General features: G+C 44.1%; 2 protein-coding genes across 2 annotated transcripts in view; both read left to right on the top strand.

Annotated features, from left to right (window-relative positions):
• Positions 1–5,097: 5,097 nt before the first annotated feature.
• Positions 5,098–10,550, top strand: apobec2a (apolipoprotein B mRNA editing enzyme, catalytic polypeptide-like 2a). The gene is made up of 4 exons (XM_068599014.1): positions 5,098–5,407; positions 8,367–8,591; positions 9,486–9,802; positions 10,036–10,550. The coding sequence occupies exons 1-3, from the start codon at positions 5,241–5,243 to the stop codon at positions 9,787–9,789; spliced, it is 696 nt and encodes a 231-aa protein (XP_068455115.1). The 5' UTR covers positions 5,098–5,240; the 3' UTR covers positions 9,790–9,802; positions 10,036–10,550.
• A 1,687-nt stretch (positions 10,551–12,237) lies between these two features.
• LOC137801664 (dihydropyridine-sensitive L-type skeletal muscle calcium channel subunit alpha-1-like) overlaps positions 12,238–20,555 on the top strand; it is a 59,130-nt gene continuing 50,812 nt past the window's right edge. Inside the window, exons 1-3 of the mRNA XM_068599009.1 lie at positions 12,238–12,425; positions 13,953–14,058; positions 19,735–19,874. Of these exons, the coding sequence (XP_068455110.1) occupies positions 12,238–12,425; positions 13,953–14,058; positions 19,735–19,874 (434 nt within the window). The remainder of the gene's footprint in view (positions 12,426–13,952; positions 14,059–19,734; positions 19,875–20,555) is intronic.

Below are 20,555 nucleotides of genomic sequence, written 5' to 3'. Positions count from 1 at the left end.
CTGCTCTAGGAGGTCTAATGACTCTAGAGGTGAAGACATGAAGACACTCTGTGCTGCTCTAGGAGGTCTGAAGACTCCAGAGGTGAAGACATGAAGACACTCTGTGCTGCTCTAGGAGGTCTGAAGACTCCAGAGGTGAAGACATGAAGACACTCTGTGCTGCTCTAGGAGGTCTGAAGACTCCAGAGGTGAAGACATGAAGACACTCTGTGCTGCTCTGGGAGGTCTAATGACTCTAGAGGTGAAGACATGAAGACACTCTGTGCTGCTCTAGGAGGTCTGAAGACTCCAGAGGTGAAGACATGAAGACACTCTGTGCTGCTCTAGGAGGTCTGATGACTCCAGAGGTGAAGACATGAAGACACTCTGTGCTGCTCTAGGAGGTCTGATGACTCCAGAGGTGAAGACATGAAGACACTCTGTGCTGCTCTAGGAGGTCTAATGACTCCAGAGGTGAAGACATGAAGACACTCTGTGCTGCTCTAGGAGGTCTAATGACTCCAGAGGTGAAGACATGAAGACACTCTGTGCTGCTCTAGGAGGTCTAATGACTCTAGAGGTGAAGACATGAAGACACTCTGTGCAGTCATGTGATTCATGCTTCCACCTCTTTGTTTCTGCATGTTAGTGCAGTGTGAACGCTGAATGAACCGCACACCAAACACAACAATGGACCGACCAGAATGAAAGAAGCCACAAAACACTGCAGCCTGAAAACCAGAGAACCAGGTTCAGCCCAAGCTTTAGACTCTAAACTTTAGAGTCTAAACTGTTTTTTCACAGAGAACCACGACCGCGTGGCAACAACCTTCACTTATTAATAACAACATCACTCCTAACACAACACACTCCTAACACAACACAACACACCTCGTTTAATCATCACTCACTGCTGTTGTTTAATCTAACTATTAACTAAGCACGGTGCTCACACACTCTCTCTCTAACACACACACTCACACACATACACACACAGACACACACACACTCACACACAGACACACACACACACATTCTCTCACCCAGACAGCAGCCCCTCCCTCTGGGTCAACATACCTGTCCAGCAGGTGCACCTGGCCAGCAGCCAGCTGTGGGCGTGGTTTACTGGAAACTTCTCGCTCGCTGCCAAAAGCAACAAGAGGCGTTTACTGCTGTGATGTCATCGTCTCTGAGCAACAGTGGCTCTCACTGCAGTTACTTATTAACTCCTTCACCTGGTGCACCTCTGTGTGTGGAGTCAACCAGCTTATTAACTCCTTCACCTGGTGCACCTCAGTGTGTGGAGTCAACCAGCTTATTAACTCCTTCACCTGGTGCACCTCTGTGTGTGGAGTCAACCATCTTATTAACTCCTTCACCTGGTGCACCTCTGTGTGTGGAGTCAACCAGCTTATTAACTCCTTCACCTGGTGCACCTCTGTGTGTGGAGTCAACCAGCTTATTAACTCCTTCACCTGGTGCACCTCTGTGTTGCTCTGTGCTCTCTCACACCGAGTGCACGAGTCGATGTTCTTCCTCACTCAGGGGTGGAGAACAAGTGATACAGGTATATCTTGATAGGTATAGTTATTATTGTTGAGGGGTCTCTTTCAGCGGGTTGCTGCTGCTCAGCTTCCTCTCCTTGAGTATCATCTCATCTTGGCAAAGAGGTTGTAGCTCAAATACAGGAAATGTTGCTCGACATGTGTTGAGCAACGTGTGTTGATCAACATGTCTTGATCAAAATACAAAGTGTTGCTGTTTCATATCATCACGAACGTTTATGACCAGACGGATAATCACAACTTGAAGCTCATGCCGCTCCAAACGTTTAATAAACGAACATGGTCATGTGATCATGTGACCATGTGATCACGTGATCACTACTTGTGCATACTAGCCTCTGTTTTAACATGTCTACTTGTGCATACTAGCCTCTGTTTTAACATGTCTACTTGTGCATACTAGTCTCTGTTTTAACATGTCTACTTGTGCATACTAGTCTCTGTTTTAACATGTCTACTTGTGCATACTAGCCTCTGTTTTAACATGTCTACTTGTGCATACTAGCCTCTGTTTTAACATGTCTACTTGTGCATACTAGCCTCTGTTTTAACATGTCTACTTGTGCATACTAGCCTCTGTTTTAACATGTCTACTTGTGCATACTAGTCTCTGTTTTAACATGTCTACTTGTGCATACTAGCCTCTGTTTTAACATGTCTACTTGTGCATACTAGCCTCTGTTTTAACATGTCTACTTGTGCATACTAGCCTCTGTTTTAACATGTCTACTTGTGCATACTAGTCTCTGTTTTAACATGTCTACTTGTGCATATCAGTCTCTGCCATTAGTGAATGTTATGTCATGTTGAAGCACTTTAAGTGGTTAGAAGACTAGAACATATCTTTAAAAGTAGAGTTCATCCATTGAAGCCTGAAACTAAGGATGTGTTTGGAAAGTTTGGGTCGTGACACTGAAGGAAGTGGTAGACTTGGACAAAGCCAAGTAAAGTGGACCAAGGATGGATAAATTAGTTGAAAGCTGGTGTAGCGCCCTGAAATACGTTATTTCATATGTCTTACTGATTTAATACGACTGTGTCCACACACAACTGTGTTGAACATTTGTTCTGGGTCAGACTCCGTGGGACTCTCCCTCTCTATGACTCTGGTAAGAACAAGGAAGCCACGGCCTCAGTCAAGACATTAGACATCCAACAAAGTATATCCAATGTCATTTCAAAGCTGCTTTCTCATACCGTTCTATTTCATCATGGGATGTGACAAGCTGCTTGCTTTCTATGTACGTTTCTTTCTCCTGTGAGGAACTAACTTCCATTCGGGGATGAGTGAAGAAGACATGACGCGGTGGTGAGGACAGCGCCCCACAAGCTGTGAAGGCCGGACGTTGCTATCAGAACTCAACCCGGTGATAACGCAGGTCAGGCTTTGATGGAAGTTAAATGCAACTTTTAGTGTTGCCAGTAAAAGTTATAAAACACAAGCATTCAATAGTTCCTGGCATGAGCCAAGGAGTGGCATCTGTACTATCAGTTATTATCAGTCCACGATGACTTTCTGCCTGGAAACATCGTAAAGGGGCAGGAAGGAGGGACTTTCCTAGTGGCACTAAACTACACAACGTATGCAACTTCAACAATTGGTCAGAATGGTCAAATGATAACAATTTATCAAAATTATGTTGTCAGTTATTTTTTTTAAATGTTTACAGGCTTTCAACTAAAATAGTAGTCAGAGATCTTCTCAACATTCTAGATGTAGGCTCGGCATGAACTATCTTCCAACAGTGGTTCTCAGCTGGTCTGGCTCCGGGACCCACCTGCACCCTTAATGAAAAGTACTTTATTAATCTCCAAGGAGAAATTTTTTAAATTAATGACGAGCCGCGACCCAAATGCAGATGGTGCAGTTTGAACCTGATATAACAAAACAATAAGATAAGTCACAGAACCTAAACTAACGCTGTGACTAACTCAGGTGCATAATAATCACATGGGAATAAAGACTATATCAGTTTACTCCTTTAAAGGATTTACATGTTGCTGCCATGCTGTTGAATCACTCTCAAAAACGTGTTTGTCTGTGAGCGAGTGACCAACGTGCCCTTGGTATCGCACAGAAAGAATGAAAAAAAAGAAACAAAAAAAAGAGCCAGTTTTATTTTGAAAAATGACCGGATACATCCATCTGTGTGTCTGAGACTATGTCTGTGACTAAAGTGGCTTTGTACGTTGGCGTATTTGGCCGACATGTTCGGGTTCTTAAATGGACTCAATCTATCCCTCCAAGGAAAAGCAGAGACAAGCAGCTCCCTGGTTACGTCGGTGTTTGACGTATTATAAATACGTTGATTATACGCATATTTTAGTTGTATTGTTTATTACACATACATTTATAATTGTGTGCTTGTGTTTTTGTTTTCTTGCTTTCCCGCTGAATTTAAGTATATTTGAATTTCTAAACTCTGCGGAGGAAAAGAAAAGAAAAGGGGCGTTGTGAGGCGGTAAGGGGGCCGGTCTGAAGACCGCTTGCCCGAAGGTGACGGTAACGGCCCCGGTTTAACATTTTAAAACATTTCTGCATGACCAATACAGTTAACTGACGTGACAAAAACAATGTCAAATAGGGCGCCCTCTTGTAGTATTTCAGTAAATATATATGAGCTCTGGAGAAAATGGTACACAAAACATAAATTGTCGGTTAATATATTTTTAATCACTTGAAGTGATTTAATAATCCCTAGTCTATGTTTTGATCAGAGTTGCAGGGCTCTCAGGGGTCGACGTGGGGGCCCCCCCACGTCGACAAAATCTGTGAGTGGGCCCAGATTTCAGATTGGGCCGCAGCATTCTTGAGTTTGGGAACCGCTGTTGTACAGCAAGCAGTGAGCTTCTAATGAGAACAGCACATGTGGACTCAAGCGAGCCTCTCTTGGCCAGCTGGCACCTGCACTGACCCCAGTGTTCAGTCCAGCCGGAGCCGTTACATGTCTGAGATCTGAACCCTCGCCTTCCATCATCCAACACGTATCAACCTGTATTACATGCGTTTATGCAGAATAACTGTATGCAGCTTATTCCCCACACGGCTGACGTGTGTCTTGTGTGTATCAGTAGACAAAATCAGCTGCAGTCTGTCAAACTTCATACCCCCCCCCCCCCCTCAGGGTCTTTAAATAGACCTGCTTAGTCTGTGAGCTGCAGCTGCCTGAGTGGATCTACCACAGTTTGTGGGCCTTTAAAGGCCAGTGCCAATATGCCATTTTTAGATTTAAGATGCTTATAGACAGAACTGTTTGCTGAGTTTTAATACAGTATACTTGAATCTTGCACATTATGTACCAAAAAAAAACTATAAATGGTCAGGTGTTCCCTTTCTGCAAGCCAGCCACTCTTTCAGATTAAAACATTTGGTTGGATTGCTGCAACTGAAAGCGTTGCAGTTTAGTTGCTGGTTTTATTATATCTGGAAAGAGTTTTTCACAGTGTTCATATATATCAGCCTGATTTATGGACAAATCTCTGAAGTGCATGGTTTAACCTTAGCATTCCTGTGTTAGCTCCTTGCCCCTCGAGTCCTGCACTCCTCCCCCTCGCTTGCTCTCCTTTCCTTCTGCTTGTTTTCTAGTTCGTCTGTTTAGTTTTTAGTTGCAGGTCTATGTTCGTTTCCTCCTGTCTTCATTCCATGTTGTCTTTTCCACTTTCATTCTTCTCAAACCAGACAATCATACTTTCACCATGGCTGACAAAGGTCGTCCGCTAATGAGAAGAAAAGGAAGAAAAGAAGAAGCTTCTGCTGAAATGACCAAGGATGTACAGACTGAAGGCGAGGCCCCGCCGGCTGAGGCTAATGGAGATTCACAGGTCGAGGCAATGGAACTACCTCCATTTGAAATCATCCAAGGGTAGGTCCATGTCAGCAAGTACGGCTCCTGTTACCTGCTTCTGCATGTGCTTCATCTGCACAGCTCCTCTGTTGCTGAAGAGGCCTTTGCTCACATGAAGATAATGAACATGACACATCTGCCACAGACAAACTGATAATGTGATTTGTTTCTGTCTGTAACAGATACAAATGTAGATTAAGACCAACCTCAAACTTGAATTTGACTTGTATTCTACTCAGCAGCTTCTTGAGATGCTCGGCTGTTCCATAGATTATTTATGTTTAGTGGAGTCACTGATATGAATGTCTTCTTTCCCTGAGCTGCTTCTGTTTCGTCTTATTTTTGCAGTTTTGTCACCAAATTCGATTGGTAGAGTAGCATGAGAAGAAGTCTTTATCGTGTCATAATGCATGTCAGTGTTTGCATGTTGTGCATCGAGAGTGACAGGTGTTGCATGTGGAGGTCAACAGGTCTAACACTAACCCACTTCAAGCATTATTCTAATTGGATTATTTGTAGATTCATTTTAATTAGAAGGAAGCATCTGGTAGTAGTTTTGTTTTACTCTGTTTTTAGACTGCAGAATGCAGGAGGCTGTGAAACAGTCTGTCGCTGGAGGGTGACCTACTTTACTTCTCAGGAAAGTTTGGCCAGTGAGACCAACGTTAAATGTTCTGATAGATTCAGCCATTTTCCAACTCAATGTCTAAAACGCAGTAAGCGACACGTTTATGGACCCTTATCGAGCGGTTTGGGGGAAAGCGTCTGAAGGATGAAACTGTCTCACAACATCTGCAAATGAAAGCTGAATCAAAGTGTTTACTTTGCATTCACTTGGACAGTCTGTTGTTACAAACCCGAGAAAACATTCACGCATATTACCTTTTTAATAAAAATAAATCTTCACAGGCTTTCATCTACAACAGTCAGAGAGACTCAACGTTCATGGTTCAGTGTCCGGCGCTCCACGCGACACATCGTGGACCGCGTACGCGGCGTCCGGTGGTCGAGGTCACGGCGTCCAGAAGGACTTCGACCGTGTGAAGGAGCAACGCTGCGTCATCTTTCTTTTACAATCCGTCTCCTGCAACGTTTTCACGAACCTGACTTACCTCCTAAGAGTTTCAGAGGGAGCGGATCTGCACGTAGATGACGAATCATTTATGTATCCCAACTACTCAAAGTCGCTTCTCCTGAGGAAAGCATTGTTTCGGACATTTGGTAGAATATCAGCATATAAGCGTCATACAAGTAAATGTATATTGTTCCTAACTATTGTTCCGGCTTATTAACAATCTTTTGAAGAATGAGCCATAAAGTTTAAATACAGTTTAAATACAAAGGGTTGAATGTTGATCTTTACAAAAGGAATCATTCAAACAAACAACACAAGAGATGGTGCCACCTGTTCATATCTCTAGCAATTCACATAGAAGGAAAACGATCATGCTCTTGAAATGAATATTTCTATGTATTTCATTCCACATACATGTTTGATATGAAAACAGAATAAGAAATGAACTCTTGCAGAGAACCACCATCAGCAGCAGCTACGCGTTGCCAAATGATGAGCTCTAATAATGTGCATGAGATGTCATGATGACGGCCTGCCAGCAAACAACTCATTTTACTGCTAAAGGTAGAAAAGGCTCCGCCTCCAAGGCGACGCCCTCAGACCGAGCCGGAAATGCTGCTTCATTACTTTTACGTTTCTCAGATGCTCAAATATGAAGAACGTCCGGCCGGTTCTCTCCAAAGTCTCAAGATGGTTTTTGTTGATTGGTTCTAAACGTAGTTTCAGAGACGTATGTATGTGGACGGTATTTCCATTATTTGAGCAGTAAAACATAAAATAACTGCAAACGCAGAACTTTGTTAAACAGAGTAATCCTCAAACTTCTTCAACAGAACCATGACTGAGGAGAGATCCCGCCCACGAGGTAGAACACATACACACCAGAAACCGTCTCTGATGACAAAGACAACAACGAAGGAACAGGCGACCTCCATGAAGAGAGGAACACATTCACAGCATGAAGAGAACTCCATGTTTACATTGATCCAGCTCACGATAGTAACCTATTGAATTCACCACCAAAGTATACCTTCCACTTTCCATTGCTGCTAATTACATTAGTTACATTTTTAACCCTTTTTTCTTTTATTTAAGGTAGTCATGTGTAAGCAACCATTACACATCACATATTATCCTGTAGCAATGTCGTACCAACCGGGTTGTTGACTCAGTACTCACCCTAACCCTGAGTCAGTGGGGTAGTCAGTGACTGAGTACCAGTGGTAGAGCGGGCCGGCCTTCAATCAAGGTCAGCAGTTCCATCCCGGCTCCACGTAGGAAAGACCCTTTACCCCAAATCGACTGATTGTATGAATGTTAATTTGTCCTGATGAGCAGGTGTGCCACCTTCATGGTAGCTCCTCCCATCATGGACGCTCCTCCCATTATGGAAACTCCTCCCATAATGGAAGCTCCTTCCATTATGGAAGCTCCTCCCATCATAGAAGCTCCTCCCATCATGGAAGCTTCTACCATCATGAAAGCTCCTCCCATCATGAAAGCTCCTCCCATCATGGAAGCTCCTCCCATCATGGAAGCTTCTACCATAATGAAAGCTCCTCCCATCATGGAAGCTCCTCCCATCATGGAAGCTTCTACCATAATGAAAGCTCCTCCCATCATGGAAGCTCCTCCCATCATGGAAGCTTCTACCATAATGAAAGCTCCTCCCATCATGGAAGATCCTCCCATCATGGTAAAAGTCCTCGAGCATGCATCCATAACTGGACACCTAAAATGTTTTGCTGTTTGCTGCAACAGAACATAGGACTAGCTGTGGATAGACACACACACACACACACACACACACACACACACACACTGCAATAAGGTCATGACATCGCTCATGTCTGGAATAATGTTTGTCCGAATATTAAACACACCAATGTTCCTTTCCCACAGGGACCGGATCGATCCTTTTGCCTTTAAGTTCCAGTTCAAGAACGTGGAATACTCTTCTGGACGCAACAAGACCTTCCTGTGCTTCCTGCTGGCCGAGGGCAACACAGCTGATGGGCTGGTGAAGGGCTACCTGGAGGATGAGCACACGGGCCCTCATGCGGAGGAGGCCTTCTTCATGCAGTGCCTCCTGAACTACGACCCCGCCCTCAGATACACGGTCACCTGGTACATACTCTCTTAAACTGTCAGATGGTATGTGGCACATGGAGCTCATACAGCCATGACTTCATTTCAGTCAGGACAGGAGTTTCCTGACTGAAAAGAAAGCAATCTCGAAAGTTGCAGTGCAGGACGGCAGCAGCACCAGAGACACATGGTCAAATAAAATAAAACAATAAAAACAAACAGAAAAGAAGAGAAATAATCCAGTATAGCAATATTATGTATACAAAGTATTTCAAGTGTATTTATAAACTGGTGCAACATTTATATTGGTAATAACATGTCGTTAAAAGTGATTAGTACTTCAAATGACTGAAGTGAATCGTGGTCTACTGCGAGCTCAGCTGGTTGTGCAGCCTGACGGCAGAATGAAGGAAGGACTGCTGCTTCCTGTCCTTCACACAAAGGACCAATCAACCGGTGTGAGTGAAGGAGCTGCAGAGCCCTGCATGGGGTGGGAGGTGTTGTTCATTGTGGTGGTGGACAGGAGGGTGTGGTGGACAGGAGGGTGTGAGTGAAGGAGCTGCAGAGCCCTGCATGGGGTGGGAGGTGTTGTTCATTGTGGTGGTGGACAGGAGGGTGATGCTAAGCTATCGCTTAGCATCACCCTCCTGTCCACCACCACCACCACCAGGTAATAGCTTAGCATCCCCCTACTGTCCACCACCACCTCCACCAGGTGATAGCTTAGCATCATCTAATGAATTAGCATCATTCCTCTGACTATAGAAATAGAAACTCATGTGAAGCTGAAGGTCACGGCTGAGTCATAAATGCTTCTTTCTGCATGAATGAAATCACATTTGGAAATGATGATGCTAACAATGCTCTGAGTCAGAGATCTGTCAACTTGTTTTGTGGAATCAAAACCCTTTCCCTCCGCTCTGTTCATGTCAGGTACGTGTCTTCCAGTCCGTGCTCTGCTTGTGCAGCAAAGATAGCTGAAGTGTTGAAGGCCCGGACCAACGTCAAGCTGAGCATCTTTGCTGCGCGCCTGTTTGAGTGGGAAGAAGCAGAAATCCAGGCCGGCCTGAAGGCCCTGCACGCTGCCGGCTGCAAGCTGAGGGTGATGAAGCCTCTGGACTTCTCCTACACCTGGGAGACTTTTGTGGAGAACGAGGAAGAACCTCTGAACCTGTGGGAGGACTGCAAAGAAAACTACGAGTACTACCAGGAGAAGCTGGCCGACATCCTCCAGTGACGGCAGCGTGACGGTGACAGGAGAGATTGCATCACATGGTCGTCTGTAGGGGCCAATACACACTGCTCTTCTGCTACTCCACTTCATGATTCATCATTATTGTGGAGAGCAGTGCGTGGGTTATTGGCTCACAACAATTTCCTCAAACTGTAGATTGATACAAAAATAACACTTTGCATGAATGAAGTGTTGTAATACATGTACATTGAAATACTCATAACTCTCTCTTCCTCTTTGTTGAAACAGGAATCCGGTTGGAACCGGTTGCTCCCTCAATCAACACCATCTCTTCTTGACAGATGATCCATGTTGACATTATTATTGTAGTTGATGATTGATAGTGCATAAGCACCTGTTAGAGCAGACAAGTGTGTGTGTGTGTGTGTGTGTGTGTGTGTATGAGTGTGTTTTTGTATGTTTATCAATGCTGGAGTCAGATGATCTGTGCCATGCTGAAGTCCTCGTGCATTCTGGGATGGTCCAGCTTCAGAACCAAGAAGCAGCGTTTGTGGTTGTTGAGGTGACGTCAGGATGGGGGTCCCTTCTCACCGGCTCCAGAGCATGTTCATGAGAAAAGAACAACTCGTAGAAGCTCCACCTACTGACCAATCAGAGCTCGGTTTATGGACCGTGAGGTATTAATACACAGACGTGAAGAAGTCATAATCCAGACGTTCAGTTTGAACCTGCAATGCAACTGGGAGTAGATCACTGACTGTGTTTAAAAGAGCATATTTATAATATCTTCATTTTGAGCACAATAAATATGAAAATAATGTTATGAGTGTATTATTTAAAATGAATGTGCGGCTTTGATGTTACGGTGTTGTGACATCACTGGAGGTTATCGCCTGTACACAGCCGGGACACGCCCATCTTCTCGCTCACCTGCAACAATATAACTCCCTGATCGGCGTTCAAGAGAGATACTAGAAAACACAGCACCTGACAGCCTTCCTCCAATCATATTCCACTATTTCCTCCCAGAGGCTCCATGTGTGCCTCCATCTTCCTCCTCCGGCCAGGAGGGAAACACGGACTGGATTCAGCGAGCGACTTTTAGAAAACCACGAGAGCCTTTCTCTTTTCCTCCGTTGGGTTGTCACAGCTTTCTGTTTAGCAAAGGACTCAACGAGGTGTCTGTAACGGCAGAGAGACACCTGTCCCAACAAATCACACAATTCAAAACCAGAACGCCAAACTGTATGACAACGTTTTGCATTACTTTGCTCCGGTTACATTTATGTTTGCTGTGGTTGATTATGAAAACAAGAACATTTATTTATACAGGGCTGCAGTGAAAGAATAAGACGTATGTAACACATGCCACAATGCTTCCTCTCAGCAGCACACGCTGAAGATGAAGTGAAATCATGAATCTATTCATCGCTTTCCTTCATTTACTTTTCAGTAACACCATCGGCATCTTTTACTTTCCTGAATTACGTGTTCAGCCATACGTATTTTCTCTATGTTTGTAGAAAGTGCTGCTCTGCTGACAGCAGACTCGTCCATGCTTGTGATTGGTCAAATGCTGCAAACCCCGCCCCTTCATGTGAAGGTGCTCCCACACAGAGTCTCTGGGTGGATGCACCGTGGTGATAACATGAGTAGATCTAGTACACTGAAGTGAAATGTACTTTGTTGTAAAAAAAACATGTTGTTTCTTGCTGCCAGTAGGTGGCGTTATGACTCACTATGACTTCAGGTCCATGTGGCATGTAGGTCTTTTCAGGTAAGACAAAATACGCTGAAGTTACAATAACTTCCTGTTTCATGGCAAAAGGCGCCTTTTGGCTACCACCCAACATGGTTTCACGTAAACTGCAAATACGTGTTGTGCCAAAGGGGATTCCTTATTATATGAACAGTTATTGTCATATTCCTGTAATGGGGTTGGGGTTCTTCCTGATCTGATGCGAGGTCCTGGGACAGGGATGTTGTGTCTACAGAGTGTAAAGCCCTCTGAGGCACATTTGTGATTTTGGGCTATACAAAATAAACTCAATAGAATTGAGTTGAATTAGTTGGCGTAATAGTTGTCCTATTTATACGTTTTTTCCGTGGCCTTTCGTTGTTTGAGTCACACTCACTTCTAAAAAATATCCCATCGTCCTATTATATCGGTGTAAATCTTTTGTCACCCCATGCTACAACACCCATGCTCATTGTCTATATTTATTCTCTGGACGCACAGCTGCTCAGTAAACCAATCCCCTTCCAGAAGAGCGGACAGCTGCCATTCCACAGATATAGACAGAGGAAGAGGGGGAGCTCAGTCAGAGCATCAGAGAGACAGTGTGACAGATGATTGAGACGAGTTGAGAAGTGGTTTTACAAATGAGTGGACAGAACTAGCCAGCAGGACTACTGCATTTAAAAAGGACCTTTTGGAATAACTCCTCCAATCCAAAGTAAACTTGGTACAAACACTCTCCTGAAGCCATAATGGCAGACAGCAGCAGTCCCCCATTGTCATCCTACATCATGGACGAGGAAACTCTGAAGAGAAAACAAAAGGAGAAGCTGAAGAAGCTGATGTCGACAGGAGGCAACCCGAGGCCTGCTCGTTCCCTCCTCCTCCTGACACTCAAGAATCCTTTCCGCAAGGCATGCATCAGTATTGTGGAGTGGAAGTATCCTGCTGTAGTGAAGTGTCACTCTACGTTACACTTTAGGATGACAGGCCCTAGCCCTTGATGTGATGGTTGATACCTCATACCATATGTACTGTCAGTAGTCGTGAAATAGTTTGTTTGGAGTTCTAGTTGTAGCATAGTTGTATTTGTGAGTATCATGAGCTTGTTGTCTATACCTTATGTGTCTATACCTTATGTGTCTATACCTTATGTGTCCATTTATGTGTCTATACCTTATGTGTCTCAAACTATGTGTCTATACCTTATGTGTCTATACCTGTATGTGTCTATATCTTTATGTGTCTATACCTTATGTGTCCATTTATGTGTCTATACCTTATGTGTCCATGTATGTGTCTATACCTTATGTGTCTATACCTTATGTGTCTCAAACTATGTGTCTATACCTTTATGTGTCTATACCTTATGTGTCCATTTATGTGTCTATACCTTTACGTGTCTCAAACTATGTGTCTATACCTTTATGTGTCTATACCTTATGTGTCCATTTATGTGTCTATACCTTATGTGTCTCAAACTATGTGTCTATACCTTATGTGTCTATACCTGTATGTGTCTATATCTTTATGTGTCTATACCTTATGTGTCCATTTATGTGTCTATACCTTATGTGTCTATACCTTATGTGTCTATACCTGTATGTGTCTATATCTTTATGTGTCTATACCTTATGTGTCTCAAACTATGTGTCTATACCTTATGTGTCTATACCTGTATGTGTCTATATCTTTATGTGTCTATACCTTATGTGTCCATTTATGTGTCTATACCTTATGTGTCTATACCTTATGTGTCTATACCTGTATGTGTCTATATCTTTATGTGTCTATACCTTATGTGTCCATTTATGTGTCTATACCTTATGTGTCTATACCTTATGTGTCTATACCTGTATGTGTCTATATCTTTATGTGTCTATACCTTATGTGTCTCAAACTATGTGTCTATACCTTATGTGTCTATACCTGTATGTGTCTATATCTTTATGTGTCTATACCTTATGTGTCCATTTATGTGTCTATACCTTATGTGTCTATACCTTATGTGTCTATACCTGTATGTGTCTATATCTTTATGTGTCTATACCTTATGTGTCCATTTATGTGTCTATACCTGTATGTGTCTATATCTTTATGTGTCTGTACCTTATGTGTCCATTTATGTGTCTATACCTTATGTGTCCATGTATGTGTCCATTTATGTGTCTATACCTGATGTGTCTATACCTTATGTGTCTCAAACTGTGTCTATACCTTTATGTGTCTATACCTTATGTGTCCATTTATGTGTCTATACCTTTACGTGTCTCAAACTATTTGTCTATACCTTTATGTGTCTATACCTGTATGTGTCTATATCTCTGTGTCTATAACTGTCTGTGTTTGTGCCTATGTGTCTATATCTATTTGTGTCTACACCATTATGTGTCCATACCTTTATGTGTCTCTATATATATGTGAGCTACGGTGGTGAGCCTGGAAGGTTCCTATAGATCTCTTTCAGACCTTTTGAAATCATAATCCTGCTGGCCATATTTGCCAACTGTGTGGCCCTGGCTGTGTACTTACCCATGCCTGAGGAAGATAGCAACAACACCAACAGCAACTTGGTATGTCAGCATGCTTGTGTCTGTTATTATACTATTCTGTGGATACTGTGATAGGTCAGTGGTTCTCATAGTTGCTCCCCTGAGGTGCAATGAGGACAGGCTATACAATGATTCATTTATTGTGTCTTTTATAAGGTTTCAACAGTGACATTGACGTCATCTATGTTTTCTGTTATATTGCAAACATAGAAACGATCAATACATGAACATGTGACTTATTGGTAACTGCACTCGTTTAGCATAAATCTTACAGCCTGGGCTTACAACAGCACATACACCAATAATTCAATTTTATACGTTTAAAACACAATTAAACCATAAATATTAACATAACCATGAAGAATGAATGAGATGTCTCGAAAACTACTCAGAGAGAGTTATGGAAATTATGAATCATCATCGTGCTAGCTTGATACACGCGAGTAGCGCACCTCTTTGTGAAGCTTACGTCAAATCTCTTGTCACACAAAGCCTCTGCAACACATCAACCACAAGCTTCAGGCATTCAGCCAAACCATTTTTTCCAGCAAAAATGTTATTTTGGCCTCTGAATGATCATAGTGATGATCAAATCATAGTGATTTGTGTGTGATATTGTCATGTTTTCAGATGCTCCTTTTGAGGATTCGCCTTAATTTCTGTACTAAAATAATAACTTTTTTTTTACTGCACTTAATCAAAGTCTCTGAACATATTGTTAATATCTTGTGCTTTTCTATAGTAGATATATAGTGATCTATCATATACATCATTTGAAATTGATCCTGAATGTCTTTTTAAAATATATTTTGTATTTATGTTCCTGGGTTCTATTATCAACCAGTAAAGCAGTAACACATATAGTATGAACCTCTTAAGTCGTCTCACAAGTGTTTTCCATGTGTAATACCTTTTGAAATGATTCAAATGGCCCTTGTGCTTCAGGAGATAAGCCACGTTTACTACAGAGATGAAAACACGGCTTATAAACTTATATCGTTGTTTATGATGTGAGGTAAAGACCACACACATATTGTCCCGAGCTCAGCAAATAATGACCATCAGAGAATTCTCAACAATTACAAAACAATTTGAGAATCATCTTCATATTTTCTAATGCCATGTAAGTTTGTCGTAGTAATGAAATGCAGCACATACACATGTAGAGGACTCTACACGGAGAAGATAGGACTCTCTCTGGTCCTAAAGGACTCTCTCTGGTCCTAAAGGACTCTCTCTGGTCATATAGAGACCTCTCTCTGGTCCTAAAGGACTCTCTCTGGTCCTATAGGACTCTCTCTGGTCCTAAAGGACTCTCTCTGGTCATATAGAGACCTCTCTCTGGTCCTAAAGGACTCTCTCTGGTCCTAAAGGACTCTCTCTGGTCCTATAGGGACCTCTCTCTGGTCCTATAGAGACCTCTCTCTGGTCCTAAAGGACTCTCTCTGGTCCTATAGAGTCCTCTCTCTGGTCCTATAGGGACCACTCTCTGGTCCTAAAGGACTCTCTCTGGTCCTATAGAGACCTCTCTCTGGTCCTATAGGGACCTCTCTCTGGTCCTAAAGGACTCTCTCTGGTCCTAAAGGACTCTCTCTGGTCCTAAAGGATTCTCTCTGGTCCTATAGAGACCTCTCTCTGGTCCTATAGAGTCCTCTCTCTGGTCCTATAGAGTCCTCTCTCTGGTCCTATAGAGACCTCTCTCTGGTCCTATAGAGACCTCTCTCTGGTCCTATAGGGACCTCTCTCTGGTCCTAAAGGACTCTCTCTGGTCCTATATGGACCTCTCTCTGGTCCTATAGGGACCTCTCTCTGGTCCTAAAGGACTCTCTCTGGTCCTATAGGGACCTCTCTCTGGTCCTATAGGGACCTCTCTCTGGTCCTATAGGGACCTCTCTCTGGTCCTATAGAGACCTCTCTCTGGTCCTAAAGGACTCTCTCTGGTCCTATAGAGACCTCTCTCTGGTCCTAAAGGACTCTCTCTGGTCATATAGAGACCTCTCTCTGGTCCTATAGAGACCTCTCTCTGGTCCTAAAGGACTCTCTCTGGTCCTATAGGGACCACTCTGTGGTCCTAAAGGACTCTCTCTGGTCCTATGGGGACCTCTCTCTGGTCCTATAGAGTCCTCTCTCTGGTCCTATAGGGACCACTCTCTGGTCCTAAAGGACTCTCTCTGGTCCTATAGAGACCTCTCTCTGGTCCTATAGGGACCTCTCTCTGGTCCTAAAGGACTCTCTCTGGTCCTAAAGGATTCTCTCTGGTCCTATAGAGACCTCTCTCTGGTCCTATAGAGTCCTCTCTCTGGTCCTATAGGGACCACTCTCTGGTCCTAAAGGACTCTCTCTGGTCCTATAGGGACCTCTCTCTGGTCCTATAGAGACCTCTCTCTGGTCCTATAGGGACCTCTCTCTGGTCCTAAAGGACTCTCTCTGGTCCTATAGGGACCTCTCTCTGGTCCTATAGGGACCTCTCTCTGGTCCTAAAGGACTCTCTCTGGTCCTATAGGGACCTCTCTCTGGTCCTATAGGGACCTCTCTCTGGTCCTATAGGGACCTCTCTCTGGTCCTATAGAGACCTCTCTCTGGTCCTAAAGGACTCTCTCTGGTCCTATAGAGACCTCTCTCTGGTCCTAAAGGACTCTCTCTGGTCATATAGAGACCTCTCTCTGGTCCTATAGAGACCTCTCTCTGGTCCTAAAGGACTCTCTCTGGTCCTATAGGGACCACTCTGTGGTCCTAAAGGACTCTCTCTGGTCCTATGGGGACCTCTCTCTGGTCCTATAGAGTCCTCTCTCTGGTCCTATAGGGACCACTCTCTGGTCCTAAAGGACTCTCTCTGGTCCTATAGAGACCTCTCTCTGGTCCTATAGGGACCTCTCTCTGGTCCTAAAGGACTCTCTCTGGTCCTAAAGGATTCTCTCTGGTCCTATAGAGACCTCTCTCTGGTCCTATAGAGTCCTCTCTCTGGTCCTATAGGGACCACTCTCTGGTCCTAAAGGACTCTCTCTGGTCCTATAGGGACCTCTCTCTGGTCCTATAGAGACCTCTCTCTGGTCCTATAGAGACCTCTCTCTGGTCCTATAGAGACCTCTCTCTGGTCCTATAGGGACCTCTCTCTGGTCCTAAAGGACTCTCTCTGGTCCTATAGAGACCTCTCTCTGGTCCTATAGAGACCTCTCTCTGGTCCTAAAGGACTCTCTCTGGTCCTAAAGGACTCTCTCTGGTCCTAAAGGATTCTCTCTGGTCCTATAGAGACCACTCTCTGGTCCCATAGAGACCTCTCTTTGGTCCTTTCGGGACCTCTCTCTGGTCCTATAGAGACCTCTCTCTGGTCCTATAGAGACCTCTCTCTGGTTATATAGGACTCTCTCTGGTCCTATAGGGACCTCTCTCTGGTCCTAAAGGACTCTCTCTGGTCCTATAGAGACCTCTCTCTGGTCCTATAGGGACCTCTCTCTGGTACTAAAGGACTCTCTCTGGTCCTATAGGGACCACTCTCTGGTCCTAAAGGATTCTCTCTGGTCCTATAGAGACCTCTCTCTGGTCCTAAAGGATTCTCTCTGGTCCTATAGAGACCTCTCTCTGGTCCTATAGGGACCTCTTTCTGGTACTAAAGGACTCTCTCTGGTCCTATAGGGACCTCTCTCTGGTCCTAAAGGACTCTCTCTGGTCCTATAGGGACCACTCTCTGGTCCTAAAGGACTCTCTCTGGTCCTATAGGGACCTCTCTCTGGTCCTAAAGGACTCTCTCTGGTCCTATAGAGACCTCTCTCTGGTCCCATAGAGACCTCTCTTTGGTCCTTTCGGGACCTCTCTCTGGTCCTATAGAGACCTCTCTCTGGTCCTAAAGGACTCTCTCTGGTCCTATAGGGACCTCTCTCTGGTCCTAAAGGACTCTCTCTGGTCCTATAGGGACCTCTCTCTGGTCCTATAGGGACCTCTCTCTGGTCCTATAGGGACCTCTCTCTGGTCCTAAAGGACTCTCTCTGGTCCTATAGAGACCTCTCTCTGGTCCTATAGGGACCTCTCTCTGGTCCTATAGAGACCTCTCTCTGGTCCTATAGGGACCTCTCTCTGGTCCTATAGGACTCTCTCTGGTCCTAAAGGACTCTCTCTGGTCCTATAGGGACCTCTCTCTGGTCCTATAGGGACCTCTCTCTGGTCCTATAGAGACCTCTCTCTGGTCCTATAGGGACCTCTCTCTGGTCCTATAGGACTCTCTCTGGTCCTATAGGGACCTCTCTCTGGTCCTAAAGGACTCTCTCTGGTCCTATAGAGACCTCTCTCTGGTCCTAAAGGACTCTCTCTGGTCCTATAGGGACCACTCTCTGGTCCTATAGGGACCTCTCTCTGGTCCTAAAGGACTCTCTCTGGTCCTATAGAGACCTCTCTCTGGTCCTAAAGGACTCTCTCTGGTCCTATAGGGACCACTCTCTGGTCCTATAGGGACCTCTCTCTGGTCCTAAAGGACTCTCTCTGGTCCTATAGAGACCTCTCTCTGGTCCTATAGGGACCTCTCTCTGGTCCTATAGGACTCTCTCTGGTCCTATAGAGACCTCTCTCTGGTCCTATAGGGACCTCTCTCTGGTCCTAAAGGACTCTCTCTGGTCCTATAGAGACCTCTCTCTGGTCCTAAAGGACTCTCTCTGGTCCTATAGGGACCTCTCTCTGGTCCTAAAGGACTCTCTCTGGTCCTATAGAGACCTCTCTCTGGTCCTAAAGGACTCTCTCTGGTCCTATAGGGACCTCTCTCTGGTCCTAAAGGACTCTCTCTGGTCCTATAGAGACCTCTCTCTGGTCCTATAGGGACCTCTCTCTGGTCCTAAAGGACTCTCTCTGGTCCTATAGAGACCTCTCTCTGGTCCTAAAGGACTCTCTCTGGTCCTATAGGGACCACTCTCTGGTCCTAAAGGATTCTCTCTGGTCCTATAGAGACCTCTCTCTGGTCCTATAGGGACCTCTCTCTGGTCCTGGACCTTCAGGACACAATGACATGTGACATGTCATGTGAGTCTGCGTCACGCTTTCAGAACTTTGAGTTGTTGAATCTCCTAAATGTTGCTTTACTAAACTGCATCAACCTGTTTAGTGATGATCTAAAACCTAGAACATAGAAGTAGAATATTATAAACTTGGGAAATATTTCAGTTGTAGCTGTTGTATCGGACATATGAACCTAATAAAGTGGCCACTAACGTTATACTTTGATGTTACCATTTTTGTAACATAACATATGATCCACCAAGAAGAATATTCATTAATCTGAATGATTATTTTGAATGATTACTGAGCATGGCTAATTTAAACATATTGTATTTTACCCAAGGGAAATGCTCCTCGGCCTCTTCATCAGTTCAACACCCGTGAAGGGCACTATTTGTGTGTATGTGTGTGTGTGTGTGTGCCTTTTAAAATAGACATCCACTGAATACCTCAGCTGAAATGGGATCGGCCATAAAGCCTTCCAGTGATGTGAGTTTGTAAGTGACATGAATAGAGAGAAGTTGATAAATGCTCCTAAAGAAACATGAGCATGGAGGTGACTTAGCTCTGACAGCATCATCATCATCATCATCATTGTCATCATCGTCAGAACTTGACCATTAACCAAGTCTAGTATGTTTCAGATGTCAGAAGGCCGTCAGTAAATATCATTTGGTGAAATGTATTCAAACAAAAGCCATTGTGATTGTTTCACAGGAAAGCCTGGAGTACATCTTCCTCCTCATCTTCTCCATAGAGTGCTTTCTGAAGATCATTGCCTACGGATTTCTATTTCATACGGACGCTTACTTAAGAAACTGCTGGAACATTCTGGACTTTGTTTGTGTCTCCGTTGGGTAAGTTGATTCCTGTTGAGGCCATTGAGTTTGTAATGTCACGTTCTTACTTCATGCTGCTTATGTTGAGTCATTGCTTTGCAAAATACTAGTGGAGATGTGGTAGTGTGTACAGGGGCGGACTGGGGGAAAAAAGTGGCCCGGGGATTACTGCCAGCACGGCCTACCTAGTACACGACATGACGCATTGCCCTTGCAATCAGTTGAATCACGCTAAAAAACGTCTTCGTCTGTGAGCGAGTGACGCAACGTCCCCTTGGTATCGGGCTGCACAGAAAGAATGAAAAAAAAGGCAAGTTTTATTTTGAAAAACGGACCGGATACATCCATCTGTGTGTCTGAGCCTCTCACTCTTGACCCATGTCAGAGGCTACGTGAGACCGTTACCCCAAAAATGAAACTTAAATGTATGTTTCAAGTCTGCCAAAGTGCCGGTGTTCTGGATTAAAATCAAGGCAGAATGTCCTAAAATCGCCAAAAAGCTCTGAAAACCTGTAAGCAACATCTTAACCATGAGTGTGAATACAGATGGCGATTAGTAGTGTTGCATGCTGGGTATGGAAACCATGAGTAGGAGTACAGATCACGAGGAGTAGTATAAAACCCAGTCAAGGTTTGATTTGACTTTAGTTTTAGAGTAATTTTAACGTGTTCTGTGAAGCACAGAACGTAGTTGGGCCA

Source organism: Clinocottus analis, unplaced genomic scaffold (assembly GCF_023055335.1).
Source record: "Clinocottus analis isolate CAN_PGR_092001 unplaced genomic scaffold, fCliAna1.0.p SCAF_42, whole genome shotgun sequence".
Lineage (NCBI taxonomy): Eukaryota > Metazoa > Chordata > Actinopteri > Perciformes > Cottidae > Clinocottus > Clinocottus analis.
The sequence above is the reverse complement of the archived record's forward strand: the minus strand, read 5'-3'. Positions and strand labels throughout refer to the sequence as shown.

Coding starts and splice junctions, on each gene's coding strand:
- apobec2a (XM_068599014.1), top strand. CDS start 5,241: ATGGCTGACAAAGGTCGTCCGCTAATGAGAAGAAAAGGAAGAAAAGAA. Junction 5,408..8,366: donor CCATTTGAAATCATCCAAGG/GTAGGTCCATGT, acceptor CCTTTCCCACAG/GGACCGGATCGATCCTTTTG. Junction 8,592..9,485: donor CTCAGATACACGGTCACCTG/GTACATACTCTC, acceptor TGTTCATGTCAG/GTACGTGTCTTCCAGTCCGT.